The 21,048-nt window shown below is 37.1% G+C and overlaps 1 protein-coding gene across 1 annotated transcript in view; it reads right to left on the reverse strand.

Moving 5' to 3' along the window:
- SUGCT (succinyl-CoA:glutarate-CoA transferase) overlaps positions 1-21,048 on the reverse strand; it is a 692,109-nt gene that overhangs the window by 393,458 nt on the left and 277,603 nt on the right. The window contains exon 11 of the mRNA XM_032244476.1: positions 16,572-16,669. Within this exon, the coding sequence (XP_032100367.1) occupies positions 16,572-16,669 (98 nt within the window). The remainder of the gene's footprint in view (positions 1-16,571; positions 16,670-21,048) is intronic.

Raw genomic sequence — 21,048 nt, forward strand, 5'->3', positions numbered from 1 at the left:
GGGATATACTATGGACAAAGTATTCCTGGATTTCACCAAAGGTACTAAAGAGGTCATTCAAAATATCTTTGTAAATAAGATGGAGAAACGTAGTTTGCATAATAGCACAAATGTGTGAATTTGAAGGCAGTCAAATAATACAACCAGAGATTTCCGTTTCAATCTCAGGTAGTGAGGATGGTGTCTATTGATGAACCCAAACAAGGACTTGGATGATGTCAAACATGGTCAGAATTGTGAAAAACAAGAAGCTAGTGGAGACAGCAATCATGTTGGTTTAAACAAAGATGACTTTATTTTAAACAGAGTGAATAAAAAATGTACTTTATAATGAAGACACAGGAGAAATGAGGTTTAGGAGCAGCCAGGGTGTTGCTTAAAAGGTGATTTAGTGGTGGGCACCTAACGCAAGTCAACATGGCACATAGCTACCAAAAAGAGTGAAAATTTAGACTTCATTAAGTGAACTCTGTTACTCAAGACAAGTTAACTACCATCACACTATGCTGCTGCCCTGGGAGACTCCTACAATAAGCAGTACTTATCAAGCGCTTGCCATGTGCCGGGCCCTCTACTGTATTCACACATTTAATTCTCTTGACAATTTTAAAGCTAGGAATTACTATTATATGCTCATTATCCCCAATTTACAGATGAAAAAAATCTGAAACACAGAAATCACATAACTAATGTCTTAATAGGGCAGGACAAATACTGAAAGCTGACCAGTTTGACTAAAGCGTCAACGCTAGCATGATTGTATTTAGCCTTTCTTGTCCTCTGACACTCACAGCTGTAGAGGCTATAGGTGCCCCATCCCACATCCCTTGACCAACCTGAGCTGGTCTGGGTTGTCTTGTTTACTAGAAGTATAAACAGTTCCATGCTGCTGACGGCTTTCCTTCCCAAATGGCTACACCTCTTCTTTGCATGTGGCTTTTTCCACAACTATGGGAGTTTGCTGAATGGGACCTCCAGGGGCAACTATCAAACAGTAGGGGATAGTAGCTGGGGGATAAATGCCCTCGCATACACACCCTCTGGTTATATGATTCTGAAGGATGTATACACAGTTTTTAGAGTGTCCCCAGCATCACTGAGCCCCAACTACCCAAAATGGCAAACTGTTTATCTGCTTCATTTCCCTGCCTCCCCCCACAACCTTCCCCCACACTCCATACCATTTCTTGGAATCCTCTCCCTAAAAAATTAATGGTACCCAAGACCCCAGAGTGGTTTTGCTTTGAGGCAAATCCTAACATACTACTCTATGCTGTTTCTGAATCTTTTCAAATCTTCCAACAACTGCATCATGAAGTAATTACTTAAGTAAATTACTTCAAATAATTAATCTTTTTCAGCACAACATGGGTATCCCTGATATTAAACATTCTTTGATTGTTTTAAGTTACCACCTAGACTACAACTTGACATAGGAAAAAGGGGAGAGGCTAGCATGATTTTCCTCCAGGTGGCCTACCAAACATAACAGTAAATGAGAGAGAGAGAGAGAGAGAGAGAGAGAGAGAGAGAGAGAGAGAGGGAGGGGGAGAGAGAGAGAGAAGGAGAAATTGTAAAAGAATGGGAGAGAAATATGACACAGAAATTTTAAATTTAATCACTATAACTCAAGTAAAAGTTAGGCGTTTACCCACCCTGTCAGCCACCCAGGGACTCCATGCACCAAATTATAAAAATAGATCATCTGCAATAATATTTCTAAGATGAGCGAGTTCCTAAATTCATTTCTTTTTGGATACACCACAAGGGGATTATTTGCATTCAAACATGTAACTCAAACTGGGCTGGCAAATTAGAAAACAATTACTTGTCCTTGGTTAAATCATGCCACCATTTTTCTAATCGTTACTGCATTTGTGGATCACAGTCACACTCTTCTAACTTTAAGAGGACTTTTGGGAGGTGGTCAAAAGTGCCATCAATAACTCAGTTATGTGGGGGTGCTGTTAACCTACAGAACGATCATTTCAGACTGAGAAACACTTTAGACTTAGAAACATGGAGTAGGAAAAATAAAGCCTACTTCTTAAGAGAGTATATGAAATGCAATCTTAGCTTTTAACTTTAATGCACTGAAAAATAATATTTCAATCAAATATCACATTCAACTACTATTGCTGTGGGGATAAACTGATATATTTAGTAAAAATAACATAACCAACTATCATAAAATGATTGACATATCTCATTGACAAGCTTTTGCATGTGCATGTTGGTTTACGATGCTTCATATTGTTACTGTTAAAATAAGTATTAAGATTTATTGAACAATACAGTAAACAACCACAAAAAGCATGCATAAATTGTTAGTGGATTCAGCTACTTATGGCAGAAGTCATTGGTGGACTGTGTTTCATCAGAACATTCACTCTCTCACTAAAAAATGAAACATTTTGTAATACACAAACAAGAAACATGGTTATTTTCCCTCTTACTGAGTTTATACTTTCCTTCCCATAGAAAAATCAAAGACAGGAAAATATACAAGTTTCTTAATGCATTTGTAAGGAAGAAAACTGTAACTGAAAATAAGTCAATTGTATAACACATTATTATAGAATTTAGCCATTTCTCCTGAGTAACATAAAAGCTAGAAAATATTCAAAGATACATGTGACTGTGATATTCACACAAAGTGAAAGTCAAGAACATGAATTAATAACAGAAGGCATTTCCATAAGTAGTATTTATTTCTTGCCTATATTTTGACCTCTATGTTCTGTGCCATTATCGGCTCTCAATAACAACAGGCTACAAGCAAAATTGCTGATAGCGCTCATCAGCTATGTCAGAGCCCTAAGGCTTTTTTATTATTACTATTGGCATTATGTGGTTTTCTCTCTGAAAAATGGATGTATATTCCAAAGTTATTTGTTAGCTTCATTAATTTATTGATTATTGAGATGTTCACATTAAAAACGTGGAAAAAAGTGGGAAATATGAAGATGTAAAACAATTACCTATAATTCTATGGAGAGACAACCACGGATAATATTAGCTTTACTTCCTTCTTTGGTATTATTCCTTTATGTTATTGCTAACATAGTTTATAATTGTGTCTTTAAATTAGTGTGACAGAATAAGCATTTCCCATGCAATAAAAAATCTGTGGCAAATTTAATTTTTAGTAAATACAGAATATTCCAAAGTAAGTTTTACTTGTTTCTCTGATGCCAGATGTTTATGTGCTTTGAGCTATTTCATGATTGTGAACAACTCTGCAATTGGGTACTTACCATTCTTTATCTTGATTCCTCTAAAGACATTTGCCAGGACTCCAAGAATGGATATTTGAAAATAGAATTATGGAGTCACTAAGAATGACACTTTAAGGCTCTATATGCCTATTGAACAATTGCTTTTTGCACAGCAGGGAATGAACCTGTATGTCTTAATATGCCTTAGGCAACACTAATTATTATTCATTTTTATAAGTATTTGAATGATTAAAAAGAGAAAAACATGTTTCAGCCATTTTATTTGCTTATATTTAATTTCTAGTAAGACAATATTTTTTACATGAATTTGACCTTATATTTTCAGCTTTTGTGAAGTATTTCAAGTTAATACACTGAGGTTGTTACAATGTTTTCTGACCTATTTTAATAGTGTCCTTGTAAAATAACTACTATTATCTGCAGTTATTCTTAAAATATATTTCCTACCTTACATTTTCAATGTATTTATATTGCTTTAACATTAGAGTTGTTCTACTATATAGCAGGGATTGTTATCTCCAGTACTTAAAGAACAATTTCATGTATATTTGAAGATAAACTTTAGAATTTGTTAAATTCTGAAGATAACTCTGTTGAAATGGTGTTTTGAATTTTGTGAAACAATTAATATGATAAAATTTTACATCTTCACTGTAATATTTAGTGTTTCTAAGTCAAGGAAGTTTTATAGATTTCTTTGTATGTAAGTCCCATACACATCTTGTTACTGTTATCCCTAGATACACTGTAGTTCATGCTGCTGTTAACTATGCATATAATCCCTTCTTCATTACATTTTGGATTATATAGGCAAGTACATTAATTTCCTATTTGGTCAGATGCTTACCTCTATAACCTGTATAGAGTTTAAAATATTTATTTTAAATATTATTATTTTAATTTTGTATTTAGTATTTTAGTACTTTTTATTAGTCTAAGAAATATAACCATTTAAGTAAACAACCTGTACTTGCTAATGTACATCCAGAGACCCATTTTATTCTCTTTCATCCTCTTTTTTAGATACTAGCATGTTAAATTATATGCAACTACGTTTTTCACAATTTCTCTTTCACTTTCTCACAATTCCAAATTTCTGTGTTTTAGAATATATTTGTATATTTTGAGGTGTTTAAAAAGTAAGTTGTTGTGTTCCTACTGTTCAACTCCGATTTATGAGTGAGAACATGTGGTGTTTAGTTTTCTGTTCCTTTGTTAATTTGCTGAGAATGATGGTTTCCATCTTCATGTCCCTGCAAAGGACATAAACTCATCCTTTTTATGGCTGCATAGTATGCCATGGTGTATATGTGCTGCATTTTCTTTATCTAGTCTGTCATTGATGGGCATTTGGGTTGGTTCCAAGTCTTTTCTATTGTGAGCAGTGCCGCAATAAACATACGTGTGTCTTTATAGTAAAAAGATTTATAATCCTTTGGGTATACAGGGAGGGGAACATCATACACCAGGGCCTATCAGGGGGTGGGGGGCGTTAGGGGTGGGATAACATGAGGAGAAATACCTAATGTAGATGATGGGTTGATGGGGACAGCAAACCACCATGGCACATGTATACCTATGTAACAAACCTGCACATTCCACACATGTACCCCAGAACTTAAAGTATAATAAAAAAAAAAAAAAAAGAAACACTGCAGAGGAAACTAAATGACTATCAGGACATCACTCATATGTTCTTCTCTCCAGCACAGAGCCCTGCACATAGTAGGTGTTCAATTAAGGTTTTTAAAATTGATTGTGCCTATCTGGACATCTGGGGAAATATTGTTGCTCAGGAAATGAAATGCTGAGTGTTATTAAAAACAATCTCAGGGTAAGAAAAAAAAAAAAAAAAGTAAGCTGGAAACAACAATTACTCCTATTTTTCAAATACAGTATCTATCAATGGCCACCAAAAAGGGCCAATCCTGGAGCCACAAAGATCCAGGCCAGCATTTTGATTTTCCTTTTTTGTTTCCGTTCATTAAATTGAACAGAGTTCTGAGACTTAAATAAACTCAGACATTCCAATGTCTGGATTTTTTCTCTTTCCAAAGTTAGCAAATGAGAAAAGAAAAACAATTCACAATAGAGGAAAGAAAAATCATTTAAAAAGGAAAATGTAAATTTATAAATTTACAGATTTAAGTTGAGTACATATGATTGTGTGTGTGTGTGACAGAGAGAGAGAGACAGACAAATGGAGAGAGAGAGAGAGGGGAGAGAGAGAGAGAGAAAGACAGAGACGGAGGCTGTTCACTTAGTTTCTTTTCCTAGCCAGGAATACTGTAAACATAAAATGTGTAGTTAGAGAGAAGGAGAATAAGCAATTATTCTGTGAATGCTATGGAAAAGATATTGATAACCAGAAGATTCCAATCTGAGCCTCATCAATGAGCTGTGTGAATTGGGGAAAACATATTAAACTAGAACTAAGGTAGGTATAGTCAGGCAATGGAAGCAGTGAGCAATATGCCAAAACTACTGCAGATTGTCCAGGTGAGGATGGCCAGAAGCAGCTGGTCAACAGGGAATGATCCAGAACACTAGACAGCTGGTGGAAATCAGGACTCAACAGGGATGGCAGCTGTCAGCACTGGGAGAGAGGTGGAGTCGGCCCTTACTAGAAACATCAGTTGATGCAAGATCAAAGACTCAAGGAAGGTCCATGCTAGAGAGTCAAAACTAACAGGAGATAAGAATAGAACCCAAGTGGGCAAAGTAGTTGCAGAACAGAACTCGGTCTGATCCAAAAGCAAGCAGGAAATTGAGTAGGATAGGAATGAGTCAGGGAGTCCAAGGAGCAAACCAGATTTGACTGAGTCAAATTCCAGATTCTCCATCCAATTCCAAAGTCAAGAGCGAAACAAGGTCAGCCAGAAACGTCTGGAGAGCTGTACCTTCCCCCTCCTAAAAATGAAGGCCTTTAGTGTTGGCTTGTGGAATCTTCCACCATGTTTCAAGGGATTTCTGGCCCATGATACTATTAATTCTAAGTTCTCACATGTAGGAACGGGTTAAATTTGATGATATCCAAACTCCTATCCAGCTCCCCAAGTGTTTAGGACTCTAACATTCTATAAATCTAAAAATACACATTAAGTTCCAACAGAGAAATGAGGGTATTAAATGTTTTACCCAGGGAAACAGAGTTTGCTGGACTCCCTCCCACTACCATCATCCCCTCCGTATACAAACATATAAAGATCCCACAACCACCACCTAATTCTTCCTCCTTCTAAAAGGTAGTATGGAATGGTTTATAGCCCTCTCGGAAAAAAAAAAAAAAAAAAAAACGGAGATGACATTCCATTCCATCCTGACTCACTTAAAGACATCATTTGATTCTCAGTCACAAAGAATTCTCCTAACAGGGTGGAAAAAAGCCTTGGTCACGAGGAGATTGCCTGGAGTTGCAGTGGTTCCCTTTGCATTCTCTAAGCCAAAGGGATGCTTTCCAGAGCTGTGTTTCTTTCTTTCTTTTACCCTCCAGGCTGATTTTATAGTAACAAAACACAGCCACTTAAATCTATCTCCAAATAATCAACATTCAGAAAATGTACCACATAAAATATAGACATTTTACAAGGGACCATCTATTAGCTGATAATGGCAGCACTGCCAAGGAATGTATAAGAAAACAAATGTGACCCTCACCAAACGTCAGATCCATTTATACAAATTAGCCCCTCTACAGTGAATGCCATGATATGATTCAAAGAATTATGAGGGGTTGGGAAGAGGTTACAATAAACTAAATATGTAGGTTGAGGATACATATAAAGCTTATTAAATGCAGCCTCATAAGACGCTAATAGAAGTCAGAAAAAAAAATTGGCAGAAGAGATTTTAAAATGTGATCATATGGGAAAAGAATAATAGACAAAAAAGTTTCAGAGGGCGAAAACAATACGTTTGTCTATGTATACTAAAAACATGTAGATACGGGAGAGTGGATGGTTGCCAAGTTGAGGGAGAGGTGGAATTCGTCGGATTTAAAAGATGCTTCCATAACCTCTCAGCCCTGGGCAAATGTGTCAGGAAGGGGATCTTCATCTCTGGGGCTCCTGACTGCTCTCAGCTTCTCATTCTGTCCCTTTTCACTCATCTTAGGCAGCCAGTGTTTGGATTATTTCTCTATTTTCTCCACATTAAAATCTTAACTGAGGCAAAGATCTGCAAAGATGTAGGTATACTAAGGAATCGGAGTTCAAGCTTTAACCCTCCCTGTGCTGTTTGAAACTTAAGAGTGTACAAACTTTTAACCCACCCCCACCCCCATCCCCCCACAAAATCTTTAATTGTAAAACCTCTGAAATCAGCAAACTATGTGTAAGGAAGAATTATCTTCCATGGAATAAAGGTTCCTTGCATCCCTTCTAATTTGTATTTTATAGATAACCACTGATAAAAATCCTCCCTGTTCTCTAAGAAACCGTGTGCTCAATAAAGCCTTCATGCAAATAAGTGAAATCCAATTAAGACTGTAATACAGAATATCCTAGAAATTAAACATGAGAAAATAAAAAATAAGGACATTACATATATTGCTTAACTAAAAGTCAACAGTTTTCAGAAAGGCTAGAGATACCAAATAAAACCGTGAAAATGTACATATAAAAATGGCACAGGGGAAGTCATGGGTGTATTTTACTAAAGTGCTTAGAGATATGTGCTAAAGCTTTTCGTGGAGGCTATTAACACAGGGTAGCAATTAAGGAATATACAGAAGTGTTTTATTCTTTATGAAAGTACAGACACAAATGCAAGGAATAACTCAAGCGGAGTGTTCACAAATTCTAAATTCATTACCCACAATGCAGAACAAGTGCATCCTGAAAGGGAATAGAATATGGACTATTAAGGCACTCTTTTAGTTTTTTTTAAAAAAAAGAAAGAAAATGAGCACTATTAATAGTCTTAATTAGGAAATTAGTACAAAGTAAAATGTATTCCTAAGTCCTATGAGCTATTTTTATTTTTTCAAAAAGTTGAACAAACTATTAATCCACCTAAAACAAGGCTAAACAAGGCTGTGCAGGCCAATGAAAATGTCATGCTTTGGTTTTGGTAGAATTAAATTACTACTAAAATAGTAGTTACATCATCCTTATTAGGATGTCTGATTGGCAGTTAAAAATAACTTTCCTAAACATAGGTTGTGAAAGTTGAGTCTTATAAGAATTACAGTTCGGCAGAAAAAAAATCTCTTCAAAATGAGGTTCATGAATTTAAAGCTAATATAGAACTTGGTAAAGAAAACAATTGGGAAACTAAGTTTACAATTTTCCAGGATTAATATCTTCCTCAAATGGGTCCCCAAAAATGGAAAGAATGAATAATGCCTAGTATTTGCTAGCACAACAGAGTAGCTACAGTAAAATATAATTTCATTGTACATTTTTTAAAAACTAAAAGAGTATAACTACTTGTTTGAGACACAAAAGATAAATGTGTAGGCTGATGGATACATCCATTTACCCTGATGTGATTATTACACATTGCATGCCTATATCAAAATATCTCAAGTTATCCATAAATTTATAGACTTACTATGTACTTCAAAAATTTTAAAATAATTTTTAAAGATTTTCCTCAAATATGCTGAGTACTGCTGCACACTCAAACTGTCCTGTTTTCATGCCTGTTCTGTTTTTTAACTGTCTTTGTGATGTAGGTATTTTTATATGTATGGTATCTAAGAATCTGAAGCTCAAGGCTCATCACTGAAAGACTAGGATCTCAAATTCAGATCTGATATTCTATGACCATGATACAGGCTCTCTAGTTCACTCAAGGTCCTAATTTCCAGCTACCACTGCTCTTTTCTGTTTTGTAGGACCTGACATCATGGATCCTTGTTTTTTCCCTTTGGCCAATTCTGCCATACTTGGATACCTTTCCCATCATTGCTTCACATGTTCACTAACTGAGAGAACATTTACTGAGTGCTAAATAGGTGCCAGATATAAAAATCCAAAAGATATATTCTCTGCCATAAGAAATTCACTGTCTTGTCAAGGAGGAAGAGAAGTAAATGACTGATGACAGCTGAGTGGGGTAGATGCTATGATGCAGCAGCACAGGAGGGGCTGCTTAGAGCAGACTAGGGAGACTGGAAAAGCGCCTAAAACTTGTGCTTATTTTAAAGGACTGTTAGCCGGTAGTAGTGAGATGAAGAAGCTCCATCATTTCAGTGCCAAGTAATGAACATGTGGGGAAACATGGAGGACTGAAAGACCAGACCACATTAAAAGTAGTAGCACATGGCTCTGTATGGCTCCAGCAAGGCCAACAAGGTGGGATGTGCATGTGTTGAGGTAAAATGGTTTGAATGTTATTCTTCAAGCTATAGAAGCCAGGCACGGTGACTCAACCCTGTAATCCCAGCACTTCGGGAGGCTACAGCAGGAGGATTTCTGAGGCCAAGAGCTCGAGACCAGTCAAAGCAACAAAGGGAGACCCCACACACACACTCTCCCACCCCACCAGCCATCTTTAACAAAAAATATTTTAAATTAGGCAGGAAAAGTGGCATGCACCTGTAGTCCTAGCTACTTGGGAGACTGAAGCAGGAAGATTACTTGAGCCCAGGAATTCAAGGCTAAAGTGAATTATGATCACACTACTGCACTCTAGCCTGAGTGACAGAGTGAGACCTTGTCTCAAAAAAAATAATTTTTTCTGAAAGCTGTAGACAGCCCCAGAAAGGCTATATTCCTAAATGATCATATTGGCTTAATAGTACCAAGACGTCAGTTTTCTATATTGACATTCAGTATAGGGACCTTTGAAGTTACAATCGCTCCATCAAGAGCCAGCAAATGTTCCAGGTCCAACTCTCCAATATTTTTTTTATAAATCTATTCAAAATAATTTGATATTAAATTTTGAAAATGATCAAATTAGAGGAAAGCCACTAATAAACTTTTTGTGTGTGTGTGTGACAGAGTCTTGCTCTGTTGCCCAGGCTGGAGTGCCGGGCACAATCTTGGCTCACTGCAGCCTCTGCCTCCCAGATTCAAGTGATTTTCCTGCCTTAGCCTCCTGAGGCATGTGCCACCACACCCAGCTAATTTTTGTATTTTTAGTAAAGACAGGGTTTCACCACGTTAGCCAGGCTGGTCTCGAACTCCTGACCTGAGGTGATCTGCCTGCCTCAGCCTCCCAGAGTGCCAGGATTACAGGTACGAACCACCACACCTGGCCAGACCCCATGCCAGGCCTAACCTCTTGAGTCAATTCAACAAATATTTGTTTGGCACCTCTGTTAAAAGGGTTTGATATAGGGCATTTAAATTCACAATGCAGTAAACTCTGAAAATAAGTAAAGAGACAATTATGTATCAAAAACTAAATTTAAGAAAAAAACAAATCATTCAAAACCAAAAATATTTATTTTACTAAAGAAATTGCCACAGTATTTTAAAAGACAAACTCATCTAATGCTGTTATTTTTATTTATGATGACATAAACAACTTTTCACAAATGTCTTCACTAGGACTAAACTGACATATACTTGCTTTACCTGTGTAACATTTTTCCAAAAGCAGTTTGAAAATTGTCATCTGCATCTCTCCAAACTACAGATAGTCCTTAACTTATGATGGTGTTATCTCCCAATAAAACTATCAATAAATTGTCAATATCATAAGTCAAAAATGCGTTTAATATACTTAACCTACCAAACTGACAGCTGCAGTTCACTGCCACCATGCAGCATCACAGCAGAGTATTATACTGCATATATGGCTACCCTGGAAAAAGATCCAAACTCACAGTATAGTTTCTTTCCCAGAGTAGCTGGGACTATAGGCACATGCCACCAGGTTTTAATTTTAATTTTTGGAGAGACAGGGTGTTGCTATGTTGTCCAGGCTCACAGTATAGTTTCTAATGAATGTGTATCACTTAAGCACATGGTAAATTTAAAAAATTGTAAGTCAAACAAAATTGTTAATTTGGGGACCATCTGTACTTTTTTTCTTCTCCCATGATTTTATTTTCATGCTGTAAAAGTACACTCACATCAATATTTCCTTCTTGAACTTTTTCCTTCACCTGCCTAATTCTGTTTGTACTTCTGGATTTATCTTAGATGGCACCATCTCCAGGAAGCCTTCCCTGACTTCCCAGATTGAAGGATTTGCCCCTTCTCTGGGCTCCCCAGCACACTGTGCATATGATTACCCTAGTCCTTCCCACACTCTACTGAAATCAATGCTTTCTGTGTTTATTTTCCTAATTAGATCATGAACTCCTTAAGAGCCCAGGCTTCGTTTTTCAGCTCTGTATCTGCAGACAAGGGTACACAGTCAGTGGCCAATAAATGTTGGCGAAGAAAGGAAGGGAGAGGGAATAAAATAAATTTTATGTCTATTTTCTCAATCAATTCTCTTCTCCTTCATCCTCATTTCATGTCTTCCTATTATTTCTCCCCTAACACTAATACATCATCTTTATCCTTCTCTTCCTAGTTTCAATTCACAACTTGCAATCTCTCTCTTGAGGTCCTAACTATTGCAAAAATGCTGATCTGGTGTGTGAGTAGCACAGGTTTAAGAGTTGGTTGCTCCTTAGTGCTGCAAAGAAGGGGATTGTTTTATCTGGCGCTGGATTAGTCTCCATTATATCTCCTCTTCTGTTTTAGCTAGGGATTTTTTAACATGATTGAGTTTTACCTAGTTTTCAATGTTAGCAGCTGGGTAAACATACTTTCTGCAACACCCTGGATAAAATGGCAAACTCCAGGGGAAAGTCTTTTACCTTTAGATTAATAAAAAAGACTTGCTCACAGCCCTGGTTGGGGAATAGTAACACCTGAGAGCATTGGAGGGGAATTGTGTGTGCTGGCTGTGGAAAATGCAGCTGATGACCAAAACAGGCAGCTGCCGTCCTGAGTGAGGCTGACCGCCCTCAGAGAGTAGCTTCAAACTGTTCTTAGCAAGAATAACAGAGAAGTGAAGTAAGTGACTGACAACTCTGGTAGATACTTCCAAAAAAGCCTGTACTTTTCATAGGAGAATCACCTGATTCTAAAAAATATAAATGAATGCTTACAAGAGACAGAGAGGGGAATACTCAAAAATTGCTCAGGGAAAGTACTTTGAAAAGAAGATTTTGAAACACAATAGGAAATTCATGTGTATATTCAGAAGAGCCAACTTTGTAAAAATCCAAAAGTGCTTCTGTTTTCACTGTCTTCAAATTGGTTGTAAAGGATAAGAGACCTTTTTAAAATACAGTGAGTTCATCATTCCTAGAGTTTGTTTTTAAAGTTATCTGCTATGCAAATTCACTCTCATGAATCCATCCACATGTTTACATGTTTTAAAGATCTTTCTAAAATAAAAATATCAGGCAAGGCAAGTGTAAGTACTAATAAAATGTGCTTGTGATGTAAGGTGTAGTAGAAGACAACAGGCAAAAACATGATAGACTAATATGCTAAAGTTAATTACCTGTGAGTGACTACTATTACTAAAAATATGTTTTTACTATGGAAATGACTTGCAAACCACATTTTAAAAACTAGAGCATGTATATCAACATATTGAAAAAATACAATAAATGAGTAACAGGAACAGCCTATAGCTGCAATACTTTTGCAAAAGAAAAATTTTGTAAAAGTGGTTATTATAAAAAATATGGAAAACTAACTTCTTAGGCTCAACAAAACAAATGTTTTAAGGAAGAGTTCAAAAACCACCACCACCAAAAAGAATTATGTCTTCTAAAAAGTCTGCAACTGTTACCAAATGAAAATTCAGGAGAGCAGGGATTCTTGACTGTGTTTTACTGCTATATCCCTAGTGCTCAGAACAGTTCATGGCACATAATAGGTGTTTGATAAATGCTTGTTGAATAAGGGAGATACTGAATATATGGAGGAGAAGCATAGATCATTTCAACCTGGCCCTCTGGTCTCTCCAGGTGAGAAATGGGTTCCTCCTGATTCCATGTTGCTAGAATGTTTGACCTCTCCTCTACTAGGTATAACACTCCCTTGAGACTCTCTCTTCAGTTTAGAGGGAATAAAGAATTGCTAATAAGCCAATCCATTTTATGCCCTCCTCCAAAAAAATTCTTTATTTCACAAGTTTAAGAAACTACTTTGTCATAAAGGTTTTCACGATTTCACAACATGATCTGCCTGCCATAGGCCCTCACTTTCTCTGAACCAACTTAACACCCCTCTTCTCTTGCTCTCTCAGATCCAAGCACACTGTCCTCTGAGTTGCTCCATAAACTCTGCATGGAATGCATCTCCCAGATGTCTGCCAGCCTCCCTCAGACATTTTCTCTCATTTCTTGCAGGCTTCTGCTCAAATGTCACTTTCACAGAGAAGCCCTCTCTGACCAGGCTAAGTGAAAAAGCCAGCTTCACACTCAACTTCTGGCATTCTTTCTTGTCCTGGCCTGCATTATTTTTCATGGATATGCTTTGTCTATTTCATTCGCTTCTCTATCCCCAATGGTTGCAACAGTGCCTACTACACAGTAAGTGCTCAGTAAATATTTCTTGAGCACATAAACAAAGAAGAACACAGTCATATTTCACATGCCACTTCAGGGAGGCAATACAAGAGATGGAAAAGGTGTGGCCTTTTGAATCCCATTTCTAACTATTCACTATGTGCCTCACCTGGAGACTACCTCCCTGACTGTCAGAATTTTCATATCAAGTGGGAATAATAACACTTATCTGGCATGTACTTGGCACCCATCAAAGGTTAGTTCCACTCCCTCCTTTCTCCCTGGTTCCTTTTTGTGGCTGTGAGCTAATGTAACACTGTCATTACGAAACAAAGTGACTGCAGGTTCTGAGGTGGCTGTACAATGAGTGTGCTGAGCAAGACGAGAATGCTGAGCAGGCCCTGGAGCAGTATCATTCATTATGACAACTAACATTGATTGTGCTTCTGTTTGACAACTGACAAGGCATGAAAAGGACAACCTTCTTTCCTAAAGGTGCTATCATCTGCCTGGGAGCAGAGGGTTCTAGAACTGGCCTTGAAGCATGACTAAATTTCAGAAAAGTGGTAATTCTGAGAAGCATTTCAGAGAGGAAACTAAGCCAATTGGGAGGGTGGTTATAGCAGGGGCTTCCTTCAGAAACACGTTAGAAGAGGAGTGGGCAGGAAAGGTGATGTCAGATTATGGAAGACTCCGCATGCCAGACTGAAGGCTAGGTCTAATCCTGTAATTTATGGAGCACCACTAACATTTTTGAATACTGGAAAAACATAGAATCATATAATGAAAATGACAAATTTTAAAGAATCCACAGACTCTTCTCAAAGCTAAGCACTAAGCAGTATTAATGATTCCAGAGCTATTTATTTAGAAAAATAAAGGATAAGCTTATAAACTGAAATGAATCAATATTCTAATTCTAATTTTCCCAGGTCATCACTATTTGAACCACCTTGGAGGAAAAGAGACATGTGCTAGAAGAGACTTGGAGAACTGCAACCTATAAGAAAGTACCAAAAAATGTTAGCACAGTAGCAGAAGAGAGCACAAACGTGGCCTCCAAGCAGCCAAAGGACCTATCTGTGGTTTGTGTTTTAAGAGCAGTACCAATGATTATGTGACCTCCTTATAAAATTTCCTCTCCTAGGACTATACCCCATCTCTCCCTTATATGTTGATTCCTTACTTACTGTTCAGTTTGAATAAATACATAACAATCTTATGGATACCAAAATGCTGAAGCTTCTGTGTATAAAAGAATAGAAAGAAGAAGGTTGTAGATTATTTCATTCACCTCAAAGGGGGAAAATGGAAATGAATATGTTACAGATGCTACTAAAAGTCATTTCACAGTTGAATTCTATAACAGAATTTAGTAAGGAATGAAAGTTTTGACACATAGGAAACCTACCCTACCTAGGTATCTTATTTTTCTTGGGATCTCTTCTCACAGCATGGACATGATTTATTCAGATTATCAAAGAGCTTCTGATAAGGTTCTCACAAATGTCTATTATTAAAATTTGGTAAACATGGTGTGAAAGGAAAAGTTTTATCAATTAACTAAATGAATTTCAAATGCTTGAGAGGCAAAGAGGCAAAAAGTAGAAATAAATGGGCAATTCACATGTGGAGAAAGGTTAATCATTGAGGGCTCTGGGGCTTTGCGGTAGAATCAGAGTTATATTTAACTAGACCAGGAAAGGGCACCCAGTTCTCCTTTCCCGATTCTGTGTCTATCAGTCCAACACACACAGCCCCTATTGATGTGAAAAGCAATTGGCACATGGACAAGATACAGGCAATATTTAAAATTACAAAAGTGTTTAAAGTTACAAAAGTATTTAAAATCCAGGAAAGAGAAAATAGATAAATGTTGACTCAGATATTCCTGCAGCCATCCCCAAATACAAACACACAGAAATAAAAACAATAACAGAATTTTAGTTCTTATAACTTTGATGTGTACTACATAGAAACACATGGGCCTTTTCAAAAGACTAGATATGGTATTTGAACAAAATTATCTAATTTATTGGCATGATGAGAGCAAATTTTCAATATAAAAGAAAAGTTAATGAGGGCATTTAGATCCACAAAAGCCACAAAGCCTATTTGTACATATTGAGAAGACATATAAAGGCAAACAAACAGTGAAAGTGACATGAAACAGTAAGAATAATTACTTTTTTTCAGACAAATGTGAAAAAATGGCACAGATATTACAAAAGAATAACCTAACATTAATGGAAAAACTTGGAAATCAAATAATCTACTTAATTAACATTAATCTTTTATGACCCATAACTCAATGTGGCATTTGCAATGATCCAGAAATAACATCATGATTCACAGGAATGGCTCAGAAATGCAAACCAACTCTTGATTTCACCTCTCTTTGCCTTGCTTTCCTTACATGTAAAATGGAAATAACAGAATTTACTTCACAGGATGAGTATGAGGATTAAATTAGATAATGTATCTAAAGCATTTAACACAGTGAAAGTATGAAATAATGTTAAATTATTACTGTTATTGGTGTTGTTGTTATATTTATGATATACTAAACCCAAACAGCTACAGGACACAGAGAAACAACCTAATTCAAGTCACGGTGACTCTCTTATCATTGTTAGGACTCAGTATGTAACAAATCATATAAAATGTGTTCAAGTGCTTCTAAACAAACAAACAAAATACCCACAGCTTTGAAATCTCTCCACTAGCCAGCTTTGTAAAATGGAAGAAAATTACAAATTGATCTCAAATAAGCCAAGAATAAAACTAACAAAACACCAGATAAATGCTTATTACATACTAATTCTTAAATGGATGAATACACGATCCAAACTTACCTTTCAGATAATATTTTAATAAGCTCTTTTCTATTCTGTACCCGAAGGTGGTTAGTTTTATACTTGGAGTCATCAATCAGTTCAGGCAAATCCAAGATCTAAAAGGGAAACACAATTTTCAAGTATAAGACATAAGTTGTTCTTGTACCTGCCTGTAGGTGCTAGTTTTCAGGTCCTATATCTCCCTTCTCAAGAACATTCCTTGCTGGTCTTTACGCTGCTCAACAAGGACATGTAGAGGTAACAAGCACATAATTAGGATGGATCATGCTGGTGAAAGGGTTTGTCATTCTAAGAGGCTTTTACTACATTTAAGCAAATATTCTTACACATTGGAGAGCTGCAAAAGACCCCCATAAGTCTTATGCTAAATATGAGAACACAGGAAACATGTTTTCTGATCCCCATAGAGAAAGTCTTGTTGGAGGAAATAGGGAGAGAGATGCTAACTTGGGTAAAATGGACCAAATTCTAAAAACCAATATCATAAGTGCAAGTCTGCATGCATCTTATACACAGTCAACGTGTACCTTGTGAATATATTCACTTACTTACTCCACATATAAATAAAATACAGTGATCTTCCAGGTTGTCCTATGCAGAATGTTCTAAAAGGTGCTAAAATAAAGTAAAAGCAAATACATTTGCCCAAATTCTCATCATTTAAACAATAGCAAATTAAAAGATTTTCTTCCTATAGAAGCATGACTATTTTTTATTAATGTATCTACCGGAGGTAATACCAACTAGAAATGCTTTTATAGCCCTCCTCTTTTGCTCCTCCTCAATAAAAGGGAAAATCTATCTTGCAAGTCCCTTTGGACAACGTTCAACATTAACAAGGCCATAATGAAGTACCAAGTGGATTTGGAATGGAAAAGTTTTAAAAGACTGTGTAGAGGCAGTGCTTGGCAGTTGCGTTGGAAAGTCAGAAGGAGCATTTACAGCCTGGGGGCAGGCCATGCAGCCTACAGAAAGCTTCATTGCCTTTATTAATGTATTTGCTTTCAATATAAATATCTAACGGTTTCATTTATTTCCCACAGTTTAAACAAAATCAATCTATTAATCATCTTACAAAGGAGAGAGAAGTGAAGAAGATTCCCCAGTGTAAAGAGACCATCTCAGTGGTGTAATTTCTCTTTCACATGTTCCACTTATTCATTTCCTTTAGGAATAATAAAGACAGCATTATTCTTCCAGATTTTAAAAAGCAACAGCACTTACAGCACCCTTTCTAGAAACCTCCCTCTCATGACACCTGATCCAAGAATTGGCCTCATGCCTTGTCCAGCATTTAGACACCCTCTCTCCCTAGGAGTGAATAAGTCATTTCAAGAAAAAAACAAATGTCATCAATAAGTCACAGGTTAAATTTATAAACTAGGCCTCATCTAAAAAGCACCATCAGCAACAAAAAATTACACAGTGACCACACTCAAGGGTAACTGAAATGCCCATGTGTCCTCTGTATTTGACTTATTGGACTTCTTTTCTGTTTCAAAGATGGTGTGAAATTGTTGGCCAAAGTAATTATCCTTCCATCTTCAGCTATGGCAGCTAAAATTCAAAATGTTTCTAGAGAGACAGCTTCAAGGACTGTGATCGTAACTATTACTTTGGATCCTAAAAAAGAGTGCTGCCTGGGATAAAGTACTTGACATATTAATCACAAAATAATTGTGAAGTATTCGAATTAGGTACTGTTTCCCCCAAAAGAAATGTTTTGTTTTGGTTTGGTTTGGTTTTTGAGATGGAGTCTCACTCTGTTGCCCAGGCTGGAATGCAGTGGCACAATCTCGGCTGACTGCAACTTCTGCCTCCTAGGTTCAATCAATTCTCCTGCTTCAACCTCCTGAGTAGCTGGGACTACAGGCATGCACGCACCACCACACCTGGCTAATTTTTTTGGTATTTTTAGTAGAGGCGGGGTTTCACCATGTTGGTCAGGCTAGTCTTGAGCTCCTGACCTCAAATGATCCACCCACCTCAGCCTCCCAAAGTGCTGGGATTACAGGCATGAGCCACTGAGCCTGGCCTGGCCAGAAAGTTTTTAAAAGCATATATTGGTTCAAAAAAGAAAGGAAGGAGGGCTCTGCAAAAAAAAATAAAGAGACATTGGCAAAAATGAAAAAAAGAAAATAAAAAAATGCCATTAAACGGAGTGGCACACATTTTCTAAAAAGAGGAAAAAAAATGAAGATCCATGATAATAAAAACTGTCAGTGTTTTAACATGCCTATCATCTAATGCTCCCCTTACAGCAAAAACCAAAATCCTTAAGATAGCCTGAAAGGCTCTACAAGATATGGCACTATTACCTCTCTAACATCACCTCTTACCATGCTCTCCTCCCTTGCTCTTTGCTGCAGTCATTTCATCTTCTTGCTGGACCAGGAACATGTCTATTTCACTTCAGCCTCGGGAGTTTAAAAATAGCTATTCTTTTGCTTGGAACATCCTCGACCAGACATCTAGTTGGCTAGCTCCTCCTTTCCTTCATTGAGTCTGCTCAAATTCAACTTTATATATATATATATATATTTTTTTTTTTTAAATTGCATTTTAGGTTTTGGGGAACATGTGAAGAACATGCAAGGCTGTTGCATAAGTACATACATGGCAATGTGGTTTGCTGCCTTCCTCCCCATCACTTATATCTGACATTTCTCCCCATGTTATCCCTCCCCAACTTCCCACCCCCCAATGTCCCTCCCCTAGTTCCCTGCTACAGGCCCCAGTGTGTGATGCTCCCCTCCCTGTGTCCATGTGTTCTCATTGTTCAACACTTGCCTATGAGTGAGAACGTGCAGTGTTTGATTTTCTGTTCTTGTGTCAGTTTGCTGAGAATGATGGTTTCCAGGATCATCCATGTCCCTACAAAGGACACGAATTCATCATTTTTTTATGGCTGCGTAGTATTCCGTGGTATATATGTGCCACATTTTCCCTGTCCAGTCTATCATCAGTGGGCATTTGGGTTGGTTCCAAGTCTTTGCTATTGTAAACAGTTCTGCAATAAACATTTGTGTGCATGTGTCTTTATAATGGAACGATTTATAATCCTTTGGATATATACCCAGTAATGGGATTGCTGGATCAAATGGAATTTCTATTTCTAGGTCCTTGAGGAATTGCCACACTGTCTTCCACAATGGTTGCACTAATTTGCACTCCCACCAACAGTATAAAAGTGTTCCTATTTCTCCACATCCTCTCCAGCATCTGTTGTCTCCAGATTTTTTAATGATCACCATTCTAACTGGAGTGATATGGTATCTCAATGTGGTTTTGATTTGCATTTCTTTAATGACCAGTGATGATGAGCATTTTTTCATATGTTTATTGGCTTCATATATGTCTTTTTTTTGTAAAATGTCTGTTCATATCCTTTGCCCACTTTTGAATGGGCTTGTTTTTTTCTTGTAAATCTGTTTTAGCTCTTTGTAGATTATGGATATTAGCCCTTTGTCAGATGGGTAGATTGAAAAAAAATTTTCCCATTCTGTTTGTTGCTGATTCACTCTAATGATTGTTTCTTTTGCTGTGCAGAAGCTCTGGAGTTTAATTAGGTCCCACTCATCTATTTGGGCTTTTGTTGCCAATGCTTTTGGTGATTTAGTCATGAAGTCCTTGCCTATGCCTATGTCCTGAATAGTTTTTGCCTAGGTTTTCTTCTAGGGTTTTTATGGTGTTAGGTTTTATGTTTAAGACTTTAATCCATCTGGAGTTAATTTTAGTGTAAGGTTTTTGAAGGGGTCCAGTTTCTGCTTTCTGCACATGGCTAGCCAGTTTTCCCAACACCATTTATTAAATAGGGAATCCTTTCCCCATTGCTTGTTTTTGTCAGCTTTGTCAGAGATCAGACAGTTATAGATATGTAGTGGTGCCTCCAAGGCCTCTGTTCTGTTCCATTGGCCTATATCTCTGTTTTGGTACCAGTACCATGCTGTTTCGATTACTGTAGCCTTGTAGTGTAGTTTGAAGTCAGGTAGTGTGACGCCTCCAGCTTTGTTCTTTTTGCTTAGAATTGACATGGCTCTACAGGCTCTCTTTTGGTTCCATATGAAGTTTAAGGTGATTTTTTCCAGTTCTGTGAAGAAGGTCATTGGTAGCTTGATGGGGATAGCATTGAATCTGTAAATTACTTTGGGCAGTATGGCCATTTTCATGATACTGATTCTTCTTAACCATGAGCATGGATGTTTCTCCAACTATTTGTGTCCTGTCTTATTTCGTTGAGCAGTGGTTTGTAGTTCTCCTTGAAGAGGTTGACTGGATAAACAATGAAATGAAGGCAGAAATAAAGATGTTCTTCGAAACCAACAAGAACAAAGAGACAACATACCAGAATCTCTGGGACACATTTAAAGCAGTGTCTAGAGGAAAATATAGAGCAATAAATGTCCACAGGAGAAGCAAGGAAAGATCTAAAATTGAACTTCTTAATGCAACTACCCTGATTACCCTATCCCCA

This window comes from Sapajus apella, unplaced genomic scaffold, assembly GCF_009761245.1.
Source record: "Sapajus apella isolate SASKATOON/1434 unplaced genomic scaffold, GSC_monkey_1.0 scaffold54, whole genome shotgun sequence".
Taxonomy (NCBI): domain Eukaryota; kingdom Metazoa; phylum Chordata; class Mammalia; order Primates; family Cebidae; genus Sapajus; species Sapajus apella.